This window comes from Megalops cyprinoides, chromosome 2 (genome assembly GCF_013368585.1).
Source record: "Megalops cyprinoides isolate fMegCyp1 chromosome 2, fMegCyp1.pri, whole genome shotgun sequence".
NCBI classification, from domain to species: domain Eukaryota; kingdom Metazoa; phylum Chordata; class Actinopteri; order Elopiformes; family Megalopidae; genus Megalops; species Megalops cyprinoides.
Genome location: NC_050584.1, coordinates 59,685,427 through 59,696,898, shown reverse-complemented (window position 1 = coordinate 59,696,898; position 11,472 = coordinate 59,685,427). Strand labels below are relative to the sequence as shown.

Here is an 11,472-nt window from a genome sequence, read left to right as displayed (position 1 = left end):
TCTTCCCTTTTTATGCTCTCACTCCTATCCCTCTCCCATTACCTCGACACGGCCAAGTGTTTCATCTAACTGCCAACGTGCATTTCACAGGCAGGAGAGCATCATATTACAGGCACTGTTTACACGGTGGGGCAAACCTACCGTGCTGCAGTGCATCAGCTAAACACGATTACCGTTCTTTGTCCTTTAATTGGTTACAACAGGGGCGGTAACACTAAAACGGGACGCCTTCTAGGAGGCCGCGGATCGGATTTCAGCTCCGTCAGTCCGAGAGCGGCCTAACCGTACTGTTCCGTCAGGGCGTTTGGCCGTGTAGTGTTAGCGATTTCTGATTAACCGCCCTAATGAAAAATTCAGTGAAGACTGGCAGCAGTGTTTGACTGGGGAATCTGTAACCGGAGAGGGTGTGTGTACAAAGCAGAGGCCAGGGCAAGGACCATTGCAGGGACTGATGCCCCCCCCCCCCCCCCCACCCCCCCCAGGCCCAGCACCCCCTACAGAGACGACACACCGATGAATCTTTCATGAGAAACATTAATTAATAACCCTCTCTGACCTCATTTATACAAATGAATTCCCTCGTGCAGGGGGTCTGTCTGTAAGGAGATCTAAAGGGTTACATTTATGTGGGGATGAGAAAAAAATCTACAAAAACAAAAGAAGGCAAAAGGCTTAAAAAAAAAAAAAAAACCAAGGTCAGAGAGGAGCACTGAGGTTATTGTGAGTACCATTACTGAGGCTAACAGGGTACCGTGGCTGTGAGTGTCAGTGACGTTTTTACCCTTGCCCTACGTACCAGCACACACTGAGACACACACACTCTCACACACACACACAGCTGGTCATACATACACAAGCATGCACACACATACACACAGACACATTCTGATCCATCCACTCAGACACACGACTCGTGCGTGTGAACAACTACACACACACTTCCACATACATGTGCGCACACATAATGCACACCCGAAACTAACACGCCCATCCTTCCAGATACACACACAGGCAGAGGAATACATGTGCAGGAATACACATACACACACACATTGCCAGCTGTGCTGTCGGGCAGGGGGAGACCTGTCCAATCAGCCTCTGTCACGCTCTTTGTGACATCACAGTGAAGCTGCACGCTGTACAGGCTGCAACAGTGTGGGTGGAGCCCCAGGCGCCTGGTCCCCCAGGGCCGCCCTGCTCTGCCCTGCGTGACTGTCACAGTGAGAGTCCTAATACGGCCCCGCAACCTGGCCGCTGGTCGCGGACTCAAAAGATGAACGCAGAAAGGCACTGAGAGTAGCAGGACCAGCATGGGAGACATTCTCCATCAGAGCCGGCCTTTTTGTAGGGAAGGGGGATAGGAAGGAGGATTCTCATTAAAAAAAAAAAAAAACATAAGGATTCAATCTTTCGTGCTGAAGAAGTTCAAAGTGAACCAGCTCCCAGAAGTTCTCTTCCTTTGTTATTGCTGTGATACAGACGCTCTTCCGCCCACTCGCCCCGCCCCTCCCCAGGCCTTCAAGAGTAAAAAGGGCGTCCTTTCTCTGGGGTGTGCAGTCTGTTCAGCCGGGCCAGCTGAGATGGGGAGGGCGGCACGTCCTGCCTATAGGGCCCTTTGGGTGGGGCGGGGGAGGAGGCAGGGGCAGGGACGGGGGTGGGGGCGGGGCTGTAGGAGTCGTAGCCCCCGGGGGCCTCCTGGGGGGGCGGCAGCTTCATTTTGGCCTCCTGCTCCTTGCGCCTCTGCTCCTGCCGCAGAAGCTCCTGGGTCTCCAGCAGCACCCGGGCATTGAACCCGCTGGCCCCCAGGTAGCCGTTCCGGGACCCCTGGTAGCTGGAGTAGCGGGGGTTCTCCTTGGCCGTCTGGAAGCCCTCCCCCGGGGGGTAGACCCTGTCCCACGAGTCCTGGGACACGGTACTGGGGTTTTTCCGTGGTTGCCTGCGGACAGAGGACAAGACAGGATGAGACAGAGAAACGGGTGGGGGGGGGGGACGGGTAGAGTGATTGGTCCTTGAGGCTTTGTGGCAGAGCGCAGCAGGGCAGAATTAAAAAACAGGAAGCCATAAAGAGAGGCTAAACAATGGCGAGCTGTGCCCGCAGACGCACATTACTCACACACAATAAACACACACAAACGCCCAAAAACCCCACTCCCTAACTGCTACTTTCATCCATTTAGCCCTGTTTGGGAGTGACAGACAGCCCGCATTTTACTCGGAGGACCGCGATGGCCGATGTGTTTGCGTTCTCCGCCGATTCCGCTTTAATCAAAACCCCCTCGCCTCGGCCTGCCTCCGACGGCCCTGTCTGCCGCAAACCCGAAATTATTCCTAAAAGCCATTATTGTGAAATTCTTTGGTTCAGCGACGCGTCCATCGGGGGGGGGGGGGGGGGGGGGGGGGCTCCATTATTTGAATCCATTAGGTTGACGCGTGACGTGGGTGCCAGAGTGCTGCGGACGGAGACGTCTCCGGGTTCATGCAACAAAGGAAAAAAAAAAAAAAAAAAAAAACCCATTCACACCTCAGTGGGCATCCGCCGCTTAAAGGAGCTTCAGGCTCACCTAGCGCCGGGCACGCGAGACTGCAGGGAGCGTACCCCACAAGCATTACCCCGACACACACTGCTGTAAAGGCCACCTTCATTTCAGATTAGCGTGACACTTACTGAATATGAGGTGGCTTATTTGACTTCACCCAACGGCTGCTATCTGCTGTATAGATTGTCAGACTGCACAGGATGGTCAGTTTAACTTGTTGCACTGCTTGAATAGTGTTATGCTCACACTCACTGGTCTGGGAGTGTTGTTAGCTTGGTCTGATACTGTTGCTCATTTAACTTGGATGGATAAACTTATGGTCTGGGGCAAAGCTGACAAGACCGTGTCACGGAGGGAGGGAGCTCCTATCATCTACAAACCGTAACGCAACCGCCCACTCAAAGCTGAGACCGTGGAGCCAGGAGCCTGGGTTCCTCTGGAAAGTTGCAGCAAAGAGAATGTGGACCTTTTCTTTGTTGTTCTACTATCTGTGTATATTCTGTTTTTTTTTTTTTTTTTTAAGAATGCGAATCACATATCTCCCCCCTATTTGCAAACCGGGCCTGTACATATTGAGCAAACGAAAAGGACGCGCCGAAACACATGGCGGTCCTCAGACAGTGCGGACCTCTGTGTAGAATTCAAAGTGGCGGCAGATGTTGGAACAGACTGCAGAAAAGAAGGGAAAAAAAAAAAAACCTCTTTCCTCGCACTCTGGCATTCTGTTGCTCCGCCATCAACAGTGGCACAGTCAAAGATTTCTACATATGCTCGGCAACAGTTGCTAGGAAATGTGTATTAAGTATCGTGTCAGGCGTGGTTTAAAGTTAACTGACCTTTATTCTCACACATGTCATTCTGTTTAGGATTCATTTCGCATGAATGTATACACACGTATACACACACGCGCGCGCACACATTCTTTGTCCGCCGTTTCTGTGCTTCTATGCAGGAAACTTGTGATAAATAATTACAAAAGTTAATTAAACGCAAAATTATCTCAAGACAGATGTGGGTTCAATTTAAACTGACAAACTCCAACAAAGGCAGGAAGTAAGCCTGAAAAAGGGGTTTGTACCCGCTATAAGTCTATGAAAGACATCTGGCAGAGATCAAGCTTTCTTCTTTCCAATTTCTCCCAAAACGTGGGCCAATGCTTTTCTTTCTTTCTTTCTTTTCTTTTGTGTGTGCATCTTTAAAAAGACAGTCAAATACTCAAGTGCATGCCTTGATGAGACACCTGTGTTCCACAGTTTATCTTGGAACCAGTCTGTTGAACTGCCTTGAAAGTGGCATGCACACACACACACGCACATGCACACGCACACGTTCACGCTCACACGCGTACACACACACACACACAAGCTCACGCTCACACTCACTCGCATGCACGCACACACACACACACACACACACACACACACACACACACACAACACACACACAGGCCTGCGGAAAACTACAACTTAGTTATGCTCCATCTAACACAATGCCATTGTCTGCCAGGGCGTCTACTATTACACACATCTTTCTCCATGTCAGGTTGGTCTCTTTCTAATTAACAGGTCATTAATAAAAAAAAAAACTAGATGACAATCTGCAAACTTATAAGTTCTTAGCTCCCCTGAAAAGTAACGTGTATTTAGAATGACCTTTTTGTTACATGGGTGACCGATCTTGGCTCCCATTTCAAGCTCATTATCGGGGTGGGTGTGTATGTTTGGGGAGGGGATTAACTCAGGGATTACTCCTGAGTTGACTTTGGTTACTAATGAGCTACTTTCAGTGGATCACTCTGATGTTACTTCACATGTCAGAGTTCAGCTTGCTTGCATTTGACCTCCATCACTGGCGTTATGAGATTATGTGGTGAACCAGCATCAAAGGCCTGCTTTAACGCACAGCTTGCCCGGGATATAATCACAGGGGGAATACCCATTTATGAAAATGTGCCTTTCTTCTAATTTCACTGCATGCCATTTTGCGTTTTCATTCCTAAAAATCCCCATAAAAACAGGGACGTCAGTGTGGCGTAGTGGTAACAAGCAGGACTTGTAACTGAAAGGGCGGCAGTGTACCATAGTGAGGAGCAGGGCTTGTAACCAAAAGGCTGCCATTTGATTCCCTGCTGGGGCACTGCTGCTGTACTTAACCTACAATTGCCTCAGTAAATATCCAGGTGTGTAAATGGATAACGTGAAAAATTTTAACATATGTAAGTCACTCTGGACAAGAGCGTTTGCTTAATGACAATAATGCAATGCAATGTAACGTAAAGGTTGCCATTTAGATTCCCTGCTGGGGCACTGCAATTGTATCCTTGGGAAACCCGAAATATGCAGAATTACATTGTATAATAATGTAATGTACGTTACATTGTATGACATTGCATGTATTTAGCAGACGCTCTTATCCAGAGCGACTTCCATCACAATAGAACATACAGCAAGTGTATCCACTCGTAATGTAATGTAATCAAGAAAACAACTGCCATGTTCCTCAGTGCTGGTGAACACAGCAATGCTTATTGACCCACATGTGAGTGGAACAGACAGAATCCCACAGGAGAACAGAAGGAACCAACTCCCCTCTGACCAAGTGGTCAACGGTCCAAACCAATAACTCCACCATAGAGGGTCATGACTGGGTGTGAGCTTAAAGGGCAGCAAAGACTGACCCCTGTCCCATTGCCAGGGAGTGAACTCACATGTCTTCCCACATGTCTCCACAGTGCCGTGGTTTTACACTAAGCCAATAAAATGGGGATTTCTCCATCCGAGTTCCACTGAGTGACCCTGCTTGAAACACAGAGACCAGCTCATTCAGTATTTGCTCTCATGTCCGTTAATGTACTGTTCATTCATTAACGAGAGAAATCCCACCGAACAAATGCATGCGAATACTTATTTTAAGATATCATGTCAACTAGGGTTTTATTCACATAACTACCTTGTGCAAATATATAAAAACATGATTTTCTATAGTGTGGAAATTGTATTTGTTTCCAATTAGCCCTCCTGTCAAAATGCCTGTCCAAACCAAGTCCTTCTGCTTGTCCTTAATGATGACAATTTTTGAAGTACATAGGAAAAAATGGCTGTAGACTGGGAAAAAAAAATGGTTCAGTCAGACTTTATCAGCAGTGCCTTCAGTCAAACTCGTCTTTTTATTAAAGTGTGTACGGCTCAAGGAAGGAAGCCTTCTCTCAGAGTCTGTTGGCTCACCCCGATTTGCATTAACCGAAACAGATTAAAGAAGATCTTTGATAGAAACGTAACAGAAAGATAGCTGCAAATGCAAACCCTGATATCCAACTCTGCCGGAGGGCTTAAGATTTCAGATACTGTAAGCTTTATTGACATTTTGTGACAAATATCCGGAAAAAGAAGAATAAAAAAAAGAAGAGGGGAAAAAAAAAAACAGATTGCGCTGAATGTCACGGTAAAGTTGTCAGGACAGTGGCAGCAAAGATGAAGTCCCCTTTCTGAAGACATTTTTCAGCCACGCATTATTACATTTTGGAAGGGTAGTTTTGAGTCTTACAGGCATTTTGGTAAGTCTGCTATTGATTAAATAAAGTGCGTATTACTCAATGAGAAAGTGTCTCTGATTTTTATTAAAAAATGTTTTTGCATTCAGAGAACAAACAGGGGTCCCACCAAAACTACCATTCGACTAAATAAATCTCTCAAATTCACTTTAAAATACTTTCAGACACCTATAATTATTGTCAAGTTTGAATACCTTTGGAGCTACCTGGCTTCCACAGCACTGTGTAATGAACTACCACTCTCTTCCGGTAAGGAAAGGTAAGGGTTTGTGTAAAAGCACATAAACCACACCAGATAAACATTTCCAACAGAGATGGGTTACAGTTTGCACCACACCCTGAACCCCACCCATCTTCTTAAACACTGTTGTGGATACAAGCATGTGCAGTGGTACAGACGGACAGGAGATGTGGAGGGGTAAGAGGCAGTGGAGATGACAGCGTGGTTAGAGCTAGAGTAAAGACAGAAACCCAGGAAGATGGACAGAGGAATGGAGACAGAGAGGAAAGCGTAGCACAGAGGTAAGGGGCAGGGCTCAGAACCGAAAGGTTGCTGGCACGATTCCCGGCTGGGGCACTATACTGCTGTACCCTTGGGCAAGGTATTTAACCTAGAATTGCCTCAGTAAATATCCAGCTGTGTAAATGGATAACATATACAGCTGTAATCTATGTAAGTCGCTTTGGATAAGGGCGTCTGCTAAATGACATTAGTGAAATGTAACGTAAAGAGTAGAATGGGTTCGGGAAGAGGAGGAAAGAGAGGGTAGAGAGAACAAGGGAGGAAGTAAAACAGAGCGAGTCAGAGAAGGGGGAAGAAAGAGAGGGTAGAGGAGAGGAGAGGAGAGGGGGGCGAGGCTCTCACCGCGGGAGGGAGCTGTACTGCCTCTGGGCCTGCTGGAAGGAGTCCCTCTCGTCCTGCCTCTGCCTCTGCACCTGCACCTCCACGGACACCGAGTGGCGGCCCGTCTGCGTGCCGTACGCCCCGGCGCCGGGCTGAAACAGAGGGGACACGGCACAGACATCCACATCACTCACCGTCAGTCGGTTTTACCCACAACGCACTGCTCCCTTACAGCGGAGTGGACACGGGGGCGGCGGTTTGGTAGATAATAGTTACAGATGTTAGTAAGGGTTAATCTGCACCTGATTGTACTATCTGTAACACCTGCTCGTATCTGAGGGTTTGAAGAAGTCTGGACTCCTGTGTGTCACTAATTGCGAATGCACAATCTCATGGCATCGAGGTCAGCCTTTAAATCTTCCTTCTACATGCATAGTGGGTGGACCATCACGAACAAAACGTCACTCAAAATTTCATGGTCATTAGAGTTACTTTTTCGAGTGCAACAGCTCTTCCACAGCCTGTTAGAGATCTACCAGTTTTCAGACACTGTGACTAAACAGAGCCTTTAGATTATCGGGCAATATTTTCCATGGCTGGTCTGTAAACAGATTAGAGGTATTTCTACAATCTAATAAATATGGATATTCGTCTGTCACTAGCTGACATACCATACCCTGTAGGGCAACACTGCAAAGGAAATACACTATGCCTGATATTCCCTCATCTCCATAACCACCTCCCTTTACATATGCATTATTTACATAGCATTATGCATTAGAATTTAAATATTATTCATTCATGTGCCAAAAACGTGTCAAGTCCATGACGGTCTCATGAGATCGACTGCTTTGAGTGGTTCAGGCAATATGGATGCGTGTGGGAACAGAGGCATTAGCAGGCCATTCCGTGGTTCCCGTCAGATGCAGCAGTGATCGGAGCACAGAACTGCAGATGGTTCATATCTGAGGGGCTGGCTCTCTGTCATGGAGACAGGGCCTGTAACAAAGCAAATGAACTAATTTGAGGAGGTTGGGGGAGGGGGGCAGAAAAAAAAAATCATACAATTTGTCAAACTTGTACAGAATCGCTTGGGTTTCATTGACATGTTCGGTTTCCTAATTCCCCTCCCCTCACCTGCCCCCCCCCCCCCCCCACTTTTTCTCAGTGTTACGAAGCCAGCAACTAATATTCAACTGATACCAAACAGGAAACGTAATTTTTTCCTTCTTTATTAACGCTGAAAGCTACAGTGATTCTTATCATAAATGTATGCCGTTGGAATGAAGGAGGAAAGAGACCCTGAAGAATGAACAGATGATTTCACAGACAGTAACGGAGAGGAGACTGATGCCATTTCACAGAAAAGGGATGACAAATCGCTGGAGAGGGATAATCAGTCAGAGTAATGACATTAGCAGAGGACAATCTGATTATTCCCTGTTCTGCAGGGATACCATGCTTTATAAAACATGACATTTGTTGAAATCAAATCCAAAGATGCCCATTATCTAATATAACAAAAAAATGATGTTCGATACTGCATGGTTTTTTTTTCCTTTTCTTCCGCAGTCCTTCAACACAGAGAAAAATGAGGCACCTGTCCAAACATCACAGAATACAAGCAAAAAAAAAAAAGAAAGAAAAGAAGCATAATTATGAAAATTATTTGCAGCTATCAAAAACAAGAAACCATTTAAAACAGATGGAGGAGGCCCCAGACGTCCAAACCACAATGCGGCGGGGACTTAATAGCATCTATAATGGACAGGGCGGGGGCCCGGACTCCCTAATATCAAAGCGAGGTCAGGGTCGCGGCGCTGACCAGGTCAGTCGTTTTGCAGATGGATGCCGGTATTCCTTCACGCTCGGGCGCTGCGGCGTTTAACCCGACAACGTAGGCAATGGCTTCCAGAATCTTCTCCCGCCTTGTGCGAAAAGGCATATGGAATGAATTTGCCTTCTAACAGGGCTTTAGCATTCACTGAAGAAGAAGGAGGGGAAAAAAAAAAAACAAAAAAGGCAGCCAGGACAAAAGATCTGCTGGTAGTCGTTTCCCCCGAGGCCTCACACAGGCACGGTCCCACGTTATTTATGAACGGGCGAGCCCGGGTTTCATTTGTGGGGAGCCCGAGATTTGCGGTGCCGTCCGTCAAACTCGGGTGCGGTCACGCCGCCTGCCCGCACCCGCAGCCCTCCGGTGGACAGGAAGTGTTTTCTCTGGCTTGACAGCGTGAAACAAAAGAAGACCACGCCAGAATGCAGAAGAACATAAAACATGAACTGAGGCACAACTATGCGCAAGTAAGACCCTCTCTGATCTCCTCCTTCAGAATATCTGTCCACAAGTATGCGCGCGCCACAGCCGAGAAAAGCAGCTAGGATACTGACCGTAAAACATGGCCTGACTATCACTGACATCTGTACATTGCACTTCCACCTACCGCTCACTGGATGTGGCTGCCATTCATAACACTAAGCCCAGGGAAATTAATATTGCTGAAAACAGAATTAAAAATGGAGGTTGCTGAATTGGTTCATATTGATATTATACGAGTGTTTCACTTGGAACTCTCCTGTGTTTCAAAGTTAATCAGGGCTGTGCTAACAACCTCCCTGACCGGTGTTCCACACTGGCCACAGAACTGGACCTGCTGACCTCAGAGTGGTCACGTGACTACATCCCTCCTGAAGATTCTAGAAGATTCTGGGAGACTGAATTTTTGGAAAAAAAAAAAAAAAAAAAAAACCTTTCCCTTGTTGTTAGAAGTCAACTGTTTTACCAGCTGTCAGTCTACAGCATCACCGTCACCACAGATGTATGTCTTGTAAGGCCTTTCTTGTAACTGTAAAAGACAACAAAACGAAGACTGCAATAATCTGACACAAATTTGATAAGGGCTTCTCCAAGATATATTCGATTGCGTGTGTAAGTGGATGATGGAAACGGTTCTCTCTCAGGAGGCCGTAGCTTCTTAAATCCCTGGAAAGGATTGTTTTATTGTTTAAAACATAACGGCATGCCTCTGGAACATATATATGCCTTTCAAGATTAACATCTGGAAATCCCCTTTTAACACGATGCACATTACAATGTGGGAGAGGGGAGGGGAAAAAAAAAAATCTAACTGCCTGTGACTTGGCAGGAGTTTCTAACAGGCGAGGGATCTGTGGACATTACTGCAGTTTTGCATTATGTGTCTGACCTGAATCCTCTCAGCATTTAGCCCAAGGGCTGAGGGGAGAAACAGGATCAGACACACCTCACTTTTCCTCTGCCGACTATGTATGAGAGTCTCTCACTCCGACGCCCCCCCGTACTCCACATGGCAGTTAGAGTGAGAGAAGCTCCAAAATTGTACACCTTTAAATCATAATCTCTGGCATTGCCCTGGTACTCCCCTGGACCCCCCCCCCCCCCAAAACAAATGCTAAATTAAAGTTTATACTAGGGCCAATACTGTTATTGTAATGCAAGCTGTTCCGTTTCTAAACAACCCCTATTCTACTAGCACTACGAAAGTAATTAGACACTAATGAGCGGAGACCTCGTTTGGGGAATGCACCGCTTAAGTTCTCTGTGTATTAGCAGCAATGAAAGTGAGAGTCTGAATTTGTTAGAACGGCATAATGGGCCAAGTGAGGTCCCCCTGTACGTGATCTGGGATCCGGTCTGTTTTGGGACTGGCGCTATACCCGCCCCGTGTATTTGGGGGAGGTTTTCTCCTGGGTGCAGCACACCCAAAAGCTGCAGGGACTGCAGGAGACCGGGGCATGCTCCAGGGGGCCCAAAGCTAGTGGTAAACACGCAGTACCCTCACGGGGATGTTAAAGTTACACTGAATGTGTTTCTTTTCTCAGACGGGTCAGGTGTTGAGGTGACTGCTGTCACTCGGGACCATGTCCCTCCTTCCTGCCAGGGAGGCCCTATGGAGCCTCTCTGCTCCGTGCTGGGGCAACCAAGAAGAGGTCTTGTCCTGCCCAAACCTGATGTGCAGTCCAGCGCTTGCGTTTGACATATCCATCCAAGCATACGATGACTGTATGCGTCGGCACGCGAAAGCTTCGCGCCACGACTCAAAACATTCGCTCCGAGCGAATAACGGTGAGACTTTCCCTCCTCATTCTGTTTGACTTCGGAACCGTTTTCCCTTCACCCCGTGTCCTTTGCCTCCTTTTATAAAGAGGTGATCTCTATATTGCCTTCTCAGATTGTTTCCCCTCCCCCTGTATTTACGTTAGGTGCTACATCCAGAAACTGACTGTTATTCTTGGCAGCGGCTGCTGACCTTTCTGAGGGCACTCAAGCTTAATTGTCTGAAAGGATTTGACCGCGCCGGTTTATTTTCTCCTTGCGCTGAATTCCAGATGAAGGCACTTCCTGCCTCTCCTGCAGGACATTAATACAGCGGACGGCCCGTCCAGCCCGGGCCAACGGACGGCTCTGCGCTCCCAACAATGTAAACAATCACAGGCAATTAGGCGTCTTAAGCGGAGCCCAGCGGCTGCTCCACTGTGTAAGCTGTGTAAATAACACTGTT

General features: G+C 47.4%; 1 protein-coding gene across 1 annotated transcript in view; it reads right to left on the bottom strand.

Annotated features, from left to right (window-relative positions):
- Positions 1-584: 584 nt before the first annotated feature.
- The window catches only part of LOC118771410 (partitioning defective 3 homolog), a 357,648-nt gene continuing 346,760 nt past the window's right edge, over positions 585-11,472 (bottom strand). The window contains exons 24-25 of the mRNA XM_036519397.1: positions 6,953-7,083; positions 585-1,936 (exon numbers count right to left, since the gene is read on the bottom strand). Of these exons, the coding sequence (XP_036375290.1) occupies positions 1,519-1,936; positions 6,953-7,083 (549 nt within the window). The 3' untranslated portion in view covers positions 585-1,518. The remainder of the gene's footprint in view (positions 1,937-6,952; positions 7,084-11,472) is intronic.